The sequence below is a fragment of the Cygnus atratus genome, chromosome 5, assembly GCF_013377495.2.
Source record: "Cygnus atratus isolate AKBS03 ecotype Queensland, Australia chromosome 5, CAtr_DNAZoo_HiC_assembly, whole genome shotgun sequence".
Classification (NCBI taxonomy): Eukaryota; Metazoa; Chordata; class Aves; order Anseriformes; family Anatidae; genus Cygnus; species Cygnus atratus.
In genome coordinates this window covers 10795888-10812383 of record NC_066366.1, presented here as the reverse complement: position 1 = coordinate 10812383, position 16496 = coordinate 10795888, and the positions used below count along the sequence as shown (strand labels likewise).

General features: G+C 41.4%; 1 protein-coding gene across 1 annotated transcript in view; it reads left to right on the top strand.

Moving 5' to 3' along the window:
* The first annotated feature begins 13213 nt into the window (after positions 1–13213).
* Positions 13214–16496, top strand: part of PRMT3 (protein arginine methyltransferase 3) — a 58197-nt gene continuing 54914 nt past the window's right edge. Inside the window, exons 1-5 of the mRNA XM_035550443.2 lie at positions 13214–13333; positions 13530–13609; positions 13690–13772; positions 14620–14669; positions 15961–16063. Coding sequence (XP_035406336.1) covers positions 13214–13333; positions 13530–13609; positions 13690–13772; positions 14620–14669; positions 15961–16063 — 436 coding nt within the window. The remainder of the gene's footprint in view (positions 13334–13529; positions 13610–13689; positions 13773–14619; positions 14670–15960; positions 16064–16496) is intronic.

Here is a 16496-nt window from a genome sequence, read left to right as displayed (position 1 = left end):
TAATATAATGACTGCAAATATCATTAATCATTTCTAAAATTTCTGTATATCTCTCTATGAACATACACAATCCCAAGGAGCAAAACCACCCGTGAAAAAGGTCAAACAGAAAAAACCTAGGAAGTACCACAAATGGATGAGCTTCGGAATTCAATGAAAACTTTTTCCTGAATAAGAATTATTTCAGCACAAACCCTTCTACGGTGATGTTGCTGCAAGAGAGTCTGTGAGATATTGTGTAATGTCAGAGCACGCTGTGCATGCTCTGCAGTACTGCTGGTAGAATGCCACCCCACTCATGGAGCTGTGTGCTGTGGCCTCGAAGCATTTCTCAACGCTGCAGTATGCGCCAGGATCCAGACCGTGAGTAGTGCTGTGGAGGTTTCAAAAACACCACATTCCTCAGGTTCTGCACGCGGCAATGGGGTTTCCCACAGAGCCTAGTTAAAGTCAATATCCTGCTAACAACAGACTTTTGTTCACACTAAATAGTTTCCTTTGCCTCAGTGTGCTGGAAAAAAAAAGTTCTTAAAAAAAAAAAATCACAACAACAGCTATCACAAATTATTGCACCAAACAGGACAATCTTCATTGCCCCAAACTACCCAGTTACTTCAGTGACTATTTTGTTTGGGTTGCATTAGGTACTTACTTTGCAAAATGCCTTTTCTCTAAGATATTTGGTTGGAAGGAACGCTGTAAAACGAATAAACTTACTTAAACACAATGAAATACATTTTACAGAGGAAGTTTGAACTTGCTAGCTGGCCCATCAGAATAGAGAACAAATCTGCTCAAAGGGCTATCGGGGAAAAAAAATCACTTCTTTTTTTTTTTTTAAGTGGTTATCTCCTTGACTTACTTCACACATTTTAAAACCATACAACTACTGCTTCTACCTCAAGTAAAATTTCTAAATTATGTTTACACATCAGTTTGTAATCCTGACTGATTGTTTTATGATGCCTTTGAGCCCAGCAGTTTGTTTATGTGCAGGGCAGTTAGGTCTAAAACACCAAATGGGCACAGCGCTGGTATGTGGCACTTCCAGAGTAAGACACATGAACAAAGCTTGAAGAGAGCATTACTGTGAGAAGTAAGTCTTCACTGACGTCAGCAACGAAGTCTGTGAAAGCAGACTTTGCCTGTGAAAATATGCACCTCTTCTTTGGTTTGGTTTACTAGTTGTAGTAATGGCTTTTTGACCAATAACAGAAGCCTTTATCTCCTCGGTAAAGATGACATCAAATTGTGGGCAGAACTTTTAGTCTTTCTTTCCAGTAAGCAATTAATTCCATTAGCAATGAGTTTTTCTCAGAAAAAACAAACAAACAAACAAACAAAAAAAAAAAAAAAAAAACCAGTACACTGGCATCCTTTAGCACTGCCTTTTTATTACAGTTCTGAAGCTTCTTAAGCAGCTCTGCCTCTGTATAACTCTATCACGAGTTATACAGTTGTTTTAAGGTGTTGAAAAAGGCTGAGGGACGTGTGAGAAAAGGACGTGATTTTTTTCACGTTCACCTCCTGACCGGGACTGGCTGCAGGTGAAAGGCTCCTGCAGTAACCCCTGCCTCAGGGTGACCTCAGGTGCAGGACCGCGGGACGAGTGTGAGGAGGAATGGTGAGTGGTTGCTCCGGTCCCAAGGAAGCTCCAAGAGCTTTATCCTGCTGAGCTGTTACTCAGGGCATTGAAAAGGTCTATTCCAGTCGTGCTCGGTCTGCTTTTGGGTACTGACCCAGGAGGTCTGAGCACTTGCAAGTGGTGATGGCCTCCAGAGCAATTGTGGGTGATCGGCACCTTCCAGGACTTGGTCCTTAATAGCACCAATAGATCCCCTTCATTGCATTTAGGGAAAAAGAGTATTTGTTGATTTATATTTTTCCCTTTTAGAATTAAATATATTTGGTACAAATGTGGAGGTTGAGGAAGACATCTCTATTTGAAAAGGTATAAATACTTGCGGGTTGCAGTGTGCAGTAGTGAGGGAAATAGTAGAAATGATCCTTTAAATGGGATGGGGGCTTTCCTTGGATTTGGGCTGAGCTTGCTGTATGTTAAGCAGACCATCTGTCTAATAGATGTTTGAATCCAAATTAGAGCTGCACTGCCCCCCGGTGTCCTCAAAGGAAGACTGTGTGTGAGAAGGAAAGCGATTAGGGAAAGAAACACTTTCAGGGCATGGAGTTGAGTCCAGTTTGGTACAAAGAATGCTAAAAAAAAAAAAAAAAAAAAAAAAGGAAAAAAGAGCCCGGTGATTCCTGTGCCCTGCTGCTTAGGAGGACATATAACCAAATCCGGCTGCTTAGGAGGACATATAACCAAATCCATTTAGTCTGTTCAGGGCAGATTCTGCTCTCAGTTTCACCCACACCATACAGAAAATGTGAAGAGTCAGACCTAACTGCTTGGAGTGTTAACTCCAAATCTTGCTTTCCAAGTATGCATTACTTGCTGAAATATTTTGGAGGTTATGCATGATCTGCTTTTTATGGACAGCAAATTCAAGCTACAATGAAGCCTTGTGTAAAGACCTTGGGTATGCAGACTGCTTTCTGGCTGTTCGGATTGTGAAGCCATTGCTGAGACTATGTGCAGAGGTAGAAAGCTGCTGGCGTGAGGTTGCCCGGTTGTATCTCGTGATCGTCCAAAATGCTGTGTTTGGGAAATTTAGAAATGTCCAAAAAGTAGAAAAGGCTGAAACCTCTGTAAACCAAAACGGTACAACACAAACGCAGGTGCCCACACAGCCTCCAGGCTACTGCTGCCAGAGCTTGCAGCCCACGGGGTTTAGCCAAAACACTCCTGCGGCATTCACTGCGTCAAGGACAGCCGCGTTTGATGGCCCAGAAGCAAATGGCTTGGCCAATTCCAGCTCAGGGCAGAGCTGCACAGGGGTACAAAATGCTGGGGTGTGGAGCGAGTCACCGGGTGACAGCCCCCGGGTGTGCCAGCAGCCCCTTCCCCGGTGCTGCCCGCGGTGGGGCAGGCCCCTGGCCGGCTCCCTCCACTCGTGGCACCTCCGGCTTGCTGATGGCTGAGGAGAAACCTCACTGACTGTTTCTGAGCATTAAAAAAATGGGCTTTACAACACAAACTTGAGCTTTACAATAGATTTACAGTCTGTTCCTGAGAGGATAGGTGTCAGAAGAGCAGCTCATTTTAAAAAGGCAGGCAGTACACTTAAAAGGAATCAGAGTGGCCTGCATGAATAAGTAGATCGTATGGGAAAATCGATGCCAATATATGGCAAATTGTTGCTTGTTATCTGGTGCCCTCTGGTGCTGTGTACAAATCAGGGGTTCACTGGAGGGTCACACCCTCTCTCCTTTAAGTAGCTCAAGCTGCATATTGAGCAGGGCTCTCCTCCCTCTTCTGTGCCTGTATATTTCAGTAATTTCTCTTTCCAATGAGTTGGGCTTCTGAAAGGCAAGCACAGAGACCTGTATCTAGCAAAACAGAAATAACGACAGCAGACAGCGAGAGAGGGAGGCAGGAGATGGAACGCAGAAATCTGGTAAGGGGCATACAGGCTGCTGGGGCAAGAGGGCACAGATTTGGGATAAAAGAGCAAAGTATTAGTAGTTAAACAGCCTTGTACCCAGTTTGCTGTAGTGGTGACATAAAAGTGGCAATCTTAATTCTGCTGTTTTTTCAAGACAGACTCTTTCATGTTGTTGCACTCACAGATTTTTTTCTAGGGGAAATGTGTGAAAATAACATTAATAGAATTATTTGTTGTCAGATACTTCAACTTGGAAGCTAAAAGGCAAAATAAAACACTACTTTTAAAGCCACTGAAACTCAATTGTAGTTTTATTGAATTACTATGTATCCAGCTGAACCTGCTTGGGAATTATATTTACTGCCGGCTCAGTGCAGTTCTGCCCTGGATCTGGATCCAGATTCAGTTTTGAGCTTCTCTAAGTATCACGTTGTTCAGGTCTAGGATTTTGAAGTTCAGAAGGATGAAGTTTGGCACACAAATGATACGGCCATTAAGCAAAACCAGTCGTACCTACCCAAAACCATGGTGAAGAAAGGCAAATGCCCGATGAATTAATAGGAAAACTGCATAGCTGCACTGTCCGCTGTGCTCTGACTGTTGCCATACAAATGAAGCAGGGGGTTGGGCAGCCCGAGCAAGGCAATAAATCTCCTTCCTGCCCATGTAACTTGGACAACAGCTGCTGAGCATCTGCCGTAGCTTCCGGATGTATGACTTGGCTACCAGTCAGAGAGTTCCAGTAAACAAGTAGGGTGACCTAAACTTGTACCAGGCGTGAGCATCAACGAACACTAAGGCTCAGTTTGTGGAGGCAGGTGACCCCTAGCACCCACCAAGTGAAACGCTACAGGAATTATTCTAAATTGTGACAATTTGCAATGATTCACATGGATTATTCTTCCAGGGAAGAACTCTTGAGTAACAGTGTTTCTCAGCCTCACAGAAAAAAATGTTATATTTAAATTTGTAAGTAAGTTGTTAGGGGCAGATCAATAAACAGAAGTGAGATGTGGAAAGTCTTAGAGCTACAGCACATGAAATTTAAGAGGTTTATACACCAGCTCAGATTCACTCTGGTTCCCTGCATTCTCTATGTGCATCACGTGTATGGTTTGAAGTTGTCTGAACAAGATGTCAGTGTTTTGGGGTTGTTTCTGCTGTTGGAAGGTATTTGCTGTGCACCTGGGGTGGCCACTGTGTTTTAGCATCTTCTCTGTGTCCACCAAGCGGTCTGCAGATCCAAACAACAAATAACAAGTGGGGATTGCAGGAATTCACTTAAAAATCACAGGGCTGGTTTCCAGCTCAAAACAAAATGCTTTGGTAGATGCAGCCACTTCAGGCTTGACATACAGTCAGTACTTGGCAGACTAAGTTCTGTTTTCATTAGAAAATTCACGCATTTGTTATTTTTCTTTTCCATTGAAAACACTGCCTTTAATGCAAAACCCTGAAGATCTTTTAGGTCAAGCATTTTGAGCAAGAATTGAACAGCTGCCTGTTGCTGGTGTATTAGAGTAAATTGAAGAGTGTAGAGTCTTGTGCTACTCTGGATGGACTTCCTACGCCTCAGTTTGCTTTTATAAACTGCTGCACGTGGGACATATCCAGACCTCACAGTACAGCAAAGGAACTCTTTCTGACTGCCGATACTGATCACCTCTGAATGATAAGATGATGGGTTTCTTTCTTTGCTGTAAAGGAAAATCCTTTCAGGCCTTATTCCTTATGTGTTTTCAAATGTTTAATACTTACAAAGTAATTAATTAGGTGAAAGGAAAAAAAAAAGATATTTTAACAAATTATTAGATTAAAATAATTCTGTAAAAAGCAGCTAACCTTTCCTCGAGGTTTCAAACAGTGCGTGCTATTGCACAACAGACCATTTGCAGATTTAATTATAATTTTTAAAAAAAAGAACATGATCATTGCTATGCAGAGTAGCCAGCTTGAGAATGCACTGAAGGCCTGGAAGAGTTTGCACAAAATGCTTATTGTTGTATCCTAGAATGCAAAAGCAGTACAAAGATGTTCAAATCTTGAATTGGCAATAATTTTCTAAAGCTACCCTTAGAAATGCAGCTTTTTGAGAAGGATTTTAAACTACATAAAGTACTTACTGTAGTAAGGTGACTATTAGTGTTAAAAGTCTTTCTTGCTAATCCTTGTTGTTAAGAATGCAAAACTGAAAAACATTCTTCAACCCTTTAAGCCCATTTTTGCCTCTGGCAAACAGACCGGGGTCATACACAGTAGCCAAAAGAGAGTGGAAACAGAAAACACCCTCTGCTTTATTTGGCTTGACAAAAACTTGTATGTTGTGGTCAAAGTGCCTGAGATTTAAAATGTCAAACTTTTTGAAAATAACAAGTAGGTGTATTTTCTGTCAGCATGTTCCAGTCTTTTGATGGATAGCTTTGATAGGATAGATATTTCTCATAACAATAAAAAATATTGGACAAAGAGCGTGAGATAAGGCCTTGAAAGACCTGAGCTTATATGAAAGAGCCATTTAAAACAGATATTATACAGTCCACTCTGGAGCTCTTTTAACATTATGCTCTGAGCAGAAGCATTCACATTTATTGTGCCTGGATATGGAGGAGCACTTCTGGAAGTTACCAATTAGATACTTTGCCTCCAAAACATTACTTTGATAATCCATTTCAGAACTGGCACTTGGTTGTCAAGGCTGATGAAATAGAAAACCTGTTTTCGTTTCAGTAGATATCCCAGAGGATATAACTTTTCTTCTACTTCATTCAAAATTTGGGCATGTAATGTATGTTTGGGTATATGCAGTGTGTACGGCTGCACAGTGAGCATAAAATGTGTTTACTCGATTTTGGTTTTCAGTTAAATCTTTCAGTGCCAACAAGGAGGAGACTAACCTGTTACCAGTTAAGTTTTTCCTACTGAAGAGTGAAGACCACCTATTTCAAGATTTGTTTTGGGCAGGATACGTGCAGTCATTGCTGAGGTGTTACCTCTCCTTCTTTTCCCCTTGTCACAGAGGAAGCATGTCCTACAGAACCAGCAGGTAACCCATCGGACCATCGTTTCGTTACCAGCTAGTGTGGTTAACATCTCTCAGGTGAAGGCAGGCAAACAGTAGGCAGAAGCGAAGATGGATAAACCCCAGAGGAAGTGCGTGTTTGATGCTGGTCCCCGTGTGCCTTAAAGTAGATATCATCCGTGACCCAATCAATACACAAACAAAAGGAACCTCAGAGTGTACCTGTAACAAGCCTGCCCAAGGGTTTTGGCCGTGACTTGCACATGAGTGGTACATCGTTCTGTGGTGCAACAGGTAGCTTTGTTAGCATTTTATGTATTGCAAATCAAAGAAACTGACTTTGCTCTTTCTTGCTCCTTATTTGCCAGCCCACAGACTGAGCAAAAATTTGCCATCTTGCCATAAAATTAAAAGGAAGGCTCAGAAGCTCTCTTATTCTTAAGTTTCAAACTGATAGAAGGGAAGTGGAGAAGCTAGTAAATATGCTGAGGGCTTGGTAGCATAGGTTTGATTAGGTTTAAACTGCAGAACTGTGACATTTGTAAGCGTCCAGTTAAAGGCAATGTTAATGACAACAGACCCCTTTTGCTTTTGTGGCTTTGCTTGCCAGCTACAATGTCCCATATCAGAGTGGGAGGGTCAGGAGGAGAGGAGAAAATCCATCTGAAATTTAGCAGCTTGAAAAAAACCCAAAAGTTTATAATCAGCTTGAGAGCTCAGTGGATTTGCGAAATCGTTTGGGATTAACAGGCTATTGATTGCTAATAAAACAATATTTAGCTTTGTCTGATGAACAGCAATGGAGAAAGGTGTGGGCACCTTGTCAAACAAGAGCCATTGAGGATGGATGATGGGTTAAGTGTGGGGGTCTGAGTGGCAGCGTGGGTGCCCGTTCTTCAAGGAGAACTTGTCAGTTGTTAGTGAGGCTGGTGAAAGGAAGGACGCCAGCGCCTGATGGCTGGGGTAGTATTGATGCAAGTTAGCTGACTAATCAGATTGAAAAAGTCCCATGGTATTTATGTCACTTTAATTTTCATCAAACAATTGGAGACGACAGCACTCTATTAAGAAGAGGTTGATCCAGAACTAAAGCTAAATAAATTAGGGTCTCAGTTTAATCAAATTATCCCTCTACTGGCCTTGGATTAGCCAAGGGAGACAGCGTCGGTCTAGGCACTTCTGATTGGCTGATTTATTTTTTTTTTAAAAAGGAGCTGGTGCAAAGAATGGGAGATTTAACACACATAGCTACTACTCATAATACCTCAAACAAGCACTTTAAAAAAAAAAAAGTGGAAATTAATATTTATCAGGACAACTTGCAGTTTTACTGAAGGATGTTTCCATTTTCATGTTAGTGAAATGAGGCAAAAATCTGTCAAGAGAAAAGCTAAAACAGGACAACTTAGAAAAACTTGGCATAAAAATCTAAATACTAGCTAATGCTACTTAATATTTTTGATTTACAACAGATACCTTAGTTTACCTACTTTGTTTTTATTTTATTTTTTAAATCTTTTGATTACACATTTACATTGTGCTATTGTTTACCCCCATTGTTTGTTCAGGTTTAAACAATTCTTCCTATTTTCTTTAAACCTCTGAGAGAAGCTTTTGGGGTACCTAGATCATCTCGAAGAAAATAATTTTCCCAAACTGTCTGGTATCTTCTGGAAAATGTTTTCAAAGTTTTTCAGAGTGTGAAGCCTTGAACTCCTGAAATATTCCCAATTGGTGCATTGTCAAAATCACTGTGTAAGTTCTGTCATTTTTCTAGATACGGAAGCACAGGTAAAATAGCACATCCTTGCTGCAAATAACTAAATTAACAGCCTGTTAACTAAGAAACTTATTTATAAAAAATATAACATGATTTATACTTCCTGATGTCTTTGTTGAAAAAGCAAAAGCAGTTTTACAAGAAAAGTAGTGTCAATGGATCTGGTCCTACACTCAATTGTGCTTTTTAATTTTTTTCTCTTTCTCTGACTTTTTCTAACTTGTTTTTGTCTGCTTATGTTCATCAGCATTGTTCCTCATTCTGCTGGGGCAGTCATAAGTTAGGGAGAGTGGAGCTATACAAAGAAATTCTTGTATTTTTATTACATCCAGCAAAATGGAGAGAAAAGTCTGCGCTGTGATCTAATGTACATCAAAGGTAAATCACACTGCATTTGTAAAAGACATGAGAAATATGACTCTATTATGTGGTTCCTCCCTCTTATTCTATAATCTACAAAATTTCACACTCTTCCTCTACTTCCATCTCAGGTGTGCTTTTAAAGATATCCTTATCAAACCCTGGAAATTTAGGCATTAAGCACTGGATTCCCTAAATGTCTATGAAAATATGTACTAATGTTCTTTTCATTTATGATTTCTAATTTTTTGTTCAGAAAAAAAATATTGCTATCTAGGGTTCAAACAATTTGATCCCAGTTTTTGGCACAACTAAAATTTTTGCTTCAGTTAGTTTCTCCCCACGAATACAGAGCCAAGCTGTTTGTGGTGGGTTTGATGTTCTCAGGGCTTAGGTTTCAAAGGAACTTTGAAAAGGTGTTGACAGACAGTTTGTCAAAATACTTAGCATCTGCTATTGTGACACTAAGTATCTTGTAGTTATGTTAAAAATATTATGTCCCAAATAGTTATTTTTGAGGGTTTGTTTTTAATGTACAGAGCTAGCAGTTCCACTAGTTTGACCTGTTAGCAGATCTGAATGCCACAAAATGCCCGTCCTCACTTGTGTTCTTGCTGAGAATGAATTGAGACCATGTTTTTTTCCACAGTAAGATGTGTCCTAAGGTAAACAGTTGATTTTACTTCAGATGAAAATAGGATTTCTTTTGTAGTTTACCAAAATGATCTTTTACTCTGAGTCCAAGTATTACTTTTTTTCCCCCCTGTGGAAACACAGATATTTAAAGATGAAAAAGAAAGTCTGAATTTGTTACTTAAATATAATCTGTCTTTGAACACTGGCTCATCAGTAACGTGCTTACTTGTAGTTTAGTCTGCATTTACCTTTTGGACATCAACAGTGAAAGTAACTGTGAAGTTCAGTTACTTTCTGTGCCCCTAAGGTTGTTGTGTTTTTTTTTGTTTGTTTGTTTTACGTTAACTGATTGGCATTAGCTCAGTTGGGCACAGTCTGTGTGCCCAAGCACCTGAATTTGTCCTGTGCTCCTCAGGCTGCTGCACAACGCACGTTTCACAGAGGCACTTCTGTAGTTGTGTGTACTTTATGTCAAAGTAGTACAACTTTTTCTTCGCCATAGTTTTGCAGAGACTGGTTTTGCTCAATCCCTCATTGAAAAATGCTCAATAGCAGTGTCCGTAGAAACAGTGCTACATTTCAGGCTGTACATTCCTGTTATTTGCCATTCCTCCATGCTGAAAGTGAACTTCGCAACTGGGGAGCAGGGAGGGGGACACCGGGCCACTTCAGCCCCTCTGCAGCAGCCGTGCGTTTCCCTGTGCCACCTTGGCAAGCGCAGGTCGGTGGGTGTAAAAATGGCTAGGTTGTGGCCCATTTGGAAGGATAAATCAGGGTAGCAAATGGTCAGATGAGTGAATGCTGGAGATGGTAGGACTCCTCCGCCTGGTAGCAAAAAGGTGTTGGATCATCTTTTCTAATTGTGCCTCGAGACAACGTTCACACGTAAGGGTAAAAGCTATGCTCTGAGTTGCAGAGGGACTGGGTGATGGATAGGAAGAGATGCTCGGTGTTTCTGTTGATTTTCTGACAGGTTGAGAAATGCTGCTTGAATGTAAAAACAGAGAAAATAGAGAAAGAACAGTGAGTGATTGGTGAAAATGATCTGTGTAACATAGTGAGTGCCATACTAGGTAACTTAACCCTAACCATAATTTCAGGGGGAATTGTTTTTTTTGGGAAAAAAAAACAGCCAACAGGAACCTGCTGAGATGAAAAACTTAACAGCATGGTTCTTTTTGCATCCCGTACTTTCCACTGGCAGCCCCTGTCCAGCCCCACTCTAGCTGGAGACGTAGGCTTGCTTTCTCTCTCTTAGGCCTAATCCTCACCCTACCTTAATGTCTGCACGAGCCCTACACAGGGTCCCCTGGGCGTTTGCCCAGATGAAAAAATATCTTACAGCCCACTTATCTCCTTTCAGAATTAAGGGGAATATGGGCACCATTATCAAACTTCTAAAAACTGACTGCATGTAAATCCAGATTAGTGATCCTGCTTTCAATATTAATCATTTTTCCCCTGATGATAATTATAAAAATATTTTTATTACTCTTCTCTGTATCACAGCTTGTTCCCTTCTGCATGCTAAATGGCACTAAAATTTTTCTGATTTATGCTTCATTTAAATCTTTCCATGCTCTTAATTAACAAAATCTAAACTCACCCTTCAGCTGAGAGTGACTAAAGGCGTAAGGAAATCACTGCCATTAATGATGCTTTACTTGCAGTGATGTCCCCCTGCAAAACATGAGGTTTCTGCACCTTCTTCCATTGCACCTATTGCTGCTGTACCTACGCTTTCCATTATAGTGACAGCCTAGTGAGAACCTCCTTGTTGCAACGCATCACAAAGACATACTGGAAAAGGCATTATCTGCTTCTAGACCCCAGACTGCTTGCTACAAAAACTGTGCATAATTAGTTTAATAAAATGTGCAACCAACTGGGATGGGAAGACTGAGTACAAACAGTAATTCCCATCATACTTTGTGGTTTTGGGAGTATCGTTCTTGGCACATACATGTAGCAGGCTGGGTTTTTAGTATCAGAGGATTATAGGATAACATTTCAGATCATTTGGGCTTTCTAGATAGAAAATACTTCTGAGAAATTGTTTTGAGTCTTGGGCTTTATATTTCCGTGTAAAAAATTTCTGTGTTTCTGTTCTGCTGGATACCTTGAGTGGTTAAAACTGAAGAATGTAGCTGATTGCTATGTACGTTTAGACCTATGCAACTAAGAAGCAATTGGGTTTGCTATCATTAATTCTTTTTAACACCCCCCCCCCCATATATTTTACAGAGGGTAAAGTAATTTAATAATAGTTTTCTCAAAAATGTTTTATTTGCTCTGTATGCAGTTTCTGCTGACACACTTTCTGTGCTTTTGAGTAATGACAAGCACTGCGGTGATGCAGGTAGAAAATAAAGTTACATGTGCTTGGAAATCCAGACGAAATACAGCCTACAAGTGATATGACAAGACCATATTTTGTGCGTGAACACCCTCTGACAGCCTGCCCACTGCTGCGTTTCCAGAGCTTCAAAAAAAGTTTGAAATGCAGTAAAAAATTGTAAATATTTTAAGTTTCTTCCCCTTGGTCTGGATTATAAAATAGTAATCCATTACATTGTAAATCTTCCTGTACCATGCAAATCCCTTTATAAGGATTAGGAGATGGTAACAAAGATGATCATATTTCAAGAGGTACTGGTGTAAACTATATGCTTCTGCTGTCATACAGTCTTCATACAGTCTTAACCCAACATGTTATATACTTTGTTCCAAATGAACAGGTGCTTTACATTTATTGAGAATCTTAATTCATGCAATGACAAAAAAAAAAAGATTTGGTTACAAGGCTGGGCAGCACATTCAGTCTGTTATTCTCTGAGCGGATTCAACAATAGCTAAGGGCATGCAATGGAGCAAAGACTATGCAATCAGTGACCCCTTGCCCCTTCAGTGGGGGAGAATTTCAGTAAAACACAAAGAAGCTGCTGTTCCTGCTTTTGCTGCTATCAGCCCAGGGACTATGTACAGAACAGTGGCTGTTGAATCTATTTCTGTGATTAGCTCTTTGAGCAAGAGTGGAGGAAAAGTGTGTTTTATCGTTGTGCCATTTTTCTCATTGGATCAGACTCTGCTTACGGAGAAGGCAGAAGCATCTGGCTTGCTTAGATTTCTTGTGTACATTAGGGGTATGCAGTGTTTTGCCAGCATTTCGCACTGCTTCCTTGTCAATGAGTACTTAGGAATTGCTATGAAAGGAAAAAATTCTGCAAGGAGCTTCATTTTAGACCGTTAAACAGCATTTGCAGAATCCGTGTTATACTGCTGTATCTGTAGAAGTAATTCTGAATGGATAGGGAATTGAAAAACAAAGCCGGATTTGTGAAGGAGTCTGATTTTATAGCTCTTAGGACAGATTTGTTTTTAAAATCTGTCGTTCTGGTCATATCTAAAATCAGTTTCCATGTTTAGATTTTTCATGTTGCTTTGGGATAGCCTATAATGATGCAAGATCTAGGCAAGTCTAATCTCTTTATCTAGTACTGTTTTGAAAAGCCTTTCTTGTTAGCTGTGAGACGTAAGCAAATGCAGTTCCAGTATTTCTGGAAATGCTTGTACTAGCACAGATGGGAATTTCAGTGCTTTTTGCTGCTTGAGGGTGGAAATCTGTCACTCCGTGAGCCTGGGGCACGCCATTGGGATGCATGCAGTGCCCCGCTTGGGGCAGAAGGGACAGGTGTGTTTCCCTCAGGCCCAAATTGTGGTGAGGAAGCAGAAGAGCTCTGGTGTAACCTGTCCTACCCACCGTGACCAGTATTAATAGCTGCTTTGAGCCACGAGCTTAGCTTTTCTGTATTTAGGTGCTTCAAACCACTCTTCTGTATTTATGTGAGGCTCACTGCTGTAGAAGCCTCTGGGTGTGCTATGTTGAGGGGTCACCGCGGGTAGGAGGGCACGATGACGGCACCCCGCTGTGTGCGAGGGGCTGTGACAGGCTCGCCCCACAAGATGGCGCCGCGGCGCGGGATGGCGGGCGGCGGCGGCGGCCGCCGCGCGCTCAGCGTTCGAAACGCAACGGTCGGCTCCGCGCGCGGGAGGCCGCCGCCAGGGGGCGCGCTCGTCCCCCCTCCCCCCCCCCACACACACTCGGTCCCGCCCCTGCGGGCGCGCTGCTGACGCGGGGGGCCCGGAAGCGGTGCACGTGGGGCGCGGCGGGCGGATGGGCTCCAGGGCGGCGGGCGGCGGGGAGGGCTGGGGGGAGCAGGGGGGCGACGAGCGGGAGGAGGAGGAGGAGGAGGAGGAGGAGGAGGGAGGCGCCGAGGGCCCGCCGGCACAATGCCTCTTCTGCGCCAGGTCCGCCTGCCCCCCCCCTCCACCCCCGTAGGAGCGTCGCGGGCGGTAGGTGCCGGCGGCTAACGGCTGTCTGCCCGCAGGGTGTTCGGCGCCGCCGAGGAGGTGTTCGCGCACTGCAGCGCCCAGCACGGCTTCGACGTCCGGGAGGCGGCCCGGCAGCACGGTGAGGGAAATTTAACGTCGGGTTTTGCTTGAGGCTGCCGCGTATTTAGACCAAGGTGGTGATTAGAGGGAGGTGCGTGTAGGAGGGTGTGTGTAAAGCTGGGGGCACGGTGATTTGGACTAGTTGAGTGCCAAACTGCTGAGCCTCTAATTCATATCCTGCTGCCTGTAGAGGAACAGTAGAAAGCAGGGGAAGCAGGATTGGGAAGAAAACTTTTCTGAGAGTATGCATTAAAAAATGGAGAAAGATGATGGCATGGGAGCTCTGCAAAGCATTTGGAAATCTGCATGTAAAACTGTCAGATCTGGTCTGCTTGCAATCTATAACCCACTGGAAAGGATTTTGAGTTTAGATGGTATCCTCTGTTTTCAAGGAAAGTAAATAATTACATGTAAACTATCGCTATTTCTGAGCTAGGAAGCAATTTTAAATAAAAATCAGTGTGTATTCTTGATGAGTAAGAACAGCTTAATTTTTATTAAGTAGAAAGCTGAAAATAGGAACAAAGGAGTACAACAACCTAAAATATCAACAAGGCAGCCTAGTAGGAGATAATGTCCTGATGTAGAGTTGCTTGCCAAATGAAGGAAATCTTTTCTCATAAGCCAAGTTTTCATGTCTTCTGTTCTTAATTTGTGGCAAAGGTGTCTGTCCTGAAGGTGGACATGTCATGGTTTGCTCCTAGAGAGTGAAATTGTAAATGGGAAATTAAGATAGGAAAATGACATTATTTAATGACGTACGTCCCAAGGGGAAGCTGGCCAGTTGAACAAGTAATTAGTATTCATATGATAGTAAAACTTGTGAATTTTCTGTAACATGCTGTCTCTTTTTTCTTTCATTCCAGGACTTGATTTTTATGGATATGTTAAACTAATAAACTTTATTAGACGGAAGGTAAATGTGCCATGTATTACTTTTGTAATTTATGTCTAGAGAATGCAAAATCAAGGTGTTATGTTTTCAGCTTGCTTTTTTAAATAATTGTATGAAACTGTATATGTTGGAAATAAGAATTGACCAAAAAATAGCAATCGATTGGTTTCTTTAGGTGCAAGCATAACTGTGAAGTTGTTTTAATTTTAAATGTACTTAATTAATGCAACGTATATCGTTTCCAGAAGAGAATTTTCGTATTTGCAAGAAGTCCACGCTATGTTATATCACATTCCTTTGTTAATTCGTCTTGGCCTTCAACTTAGACGTCTCACTCCAGTTACGGGTTCACTTCTTGATGACTAAGTTTCCTAGCTCTCATGTGTGCTGGTGCAAAAGAATCTTTCCTGGGATTGTGAGCACACTGCCAGGAAGGACAGCACTTGATCACAGAATGTAAAAATAATCTCTGCTAAAATATCAGAATCAGAAAAGCTGATGTGAACCTATAGGTTTAAGTTAGACTTGGCTACATTTTGTTTTTATCGTGACTTTGATGTATGTTCTTTGGTTGTTTCATGTATCTTTAGGTCTATACTGAAAAGCATCTATACAGTTAAGCATTTTTTACTTGAATCTTCAATCTTTTACTTAAATCCTTCAACAGTTATTTAAGGTGTTATTAACTACAGAGTAAGTCTTGCAAGTGGAAAAACTGAGGTCCAGAATCTGACCTCTCATTTTCCTAAAAAGTATTACCTGGCCAAATGCAAACACGAGCCAATGTAACATGTCTGTAAGGTGCTGTGCATGTAAAAAGACTTAATGCAATTGGGATGTTAGTTTCATTTACTAACTCTGTTGTAAACTGTGAGGCTGACACGGCTGAACACCTGTGTAAACTTGGTTTATGTAATGTAATCCTGAAGGTGTCCTTCAATGTCTGGTAGTCTGCTGTGCTTCACTGCTTGTACTGAGTTCCACAATCCTGTAACTTTCTGGATTTTGCAACACAGACTAGCTTAAAAATGTATTTTTATGCTCATCTCTGGTCACCATGGTTGTAGTGTCACTACGCTAATGTGAATGCTTGATGTCAGAGCCAGGATGGAAGCTAGAAGTTTATTTCTTTATTGTTCTTGCTGGTTAGGCTTTAAAGCAGTATCTTTCTTGTTATTTGCTATAAAACTACTTTTGTAATACACAATTTATTTTAATGGGTGGAAGAAAAGACCCGTGCCTTGTTTTCTTGATTGGAATTGAAGGTCTGGTGTTTTCAAAGAAACTCACAAGCTCTTCTCCTTTTCTCTAGAAACCAACAGCAGAATATTTGAAATCACTCAGCAGTCCGGTGCCTTGGGATGGAGAGGAGTATCTGAAACCAGAGCTAGAAGATGATCTCCTGCTTCAGTTTGGTAAATAACTGCTTTTCAGTATGATTACACTGTGTCATGGGGTAAATGTGGTATTAAGAGTCTGTGTCGCAGAAAGCATCATCGCTACACCTAAATTAACTTGAGTACTTGAGAAAGTCCACGTAATAATTGAACTAAGGACATTCAGTCACTCTGATATTTTTACCACACATTGTATGCTGATTTTTAATGGCTGAGGTGTTCATAGCTCTGTTTATTATCTGCATTCACGTATAAATATGATGTTCATAGTTGACATGCCATATGTGGTAATGAAGCAGGTCAAAGAGGCATTCTACCTAAACTTCAGTGGAAGATGTATGGGGCTTATAAAGCGTCTAAATGCAAATACTTAAAATCAGGTGCTTTGAATCAAAAATGTACAAGTGAGAAGCAAGCAATCTGCTGTGTTTGAAGAGCTTCATATTTTTTA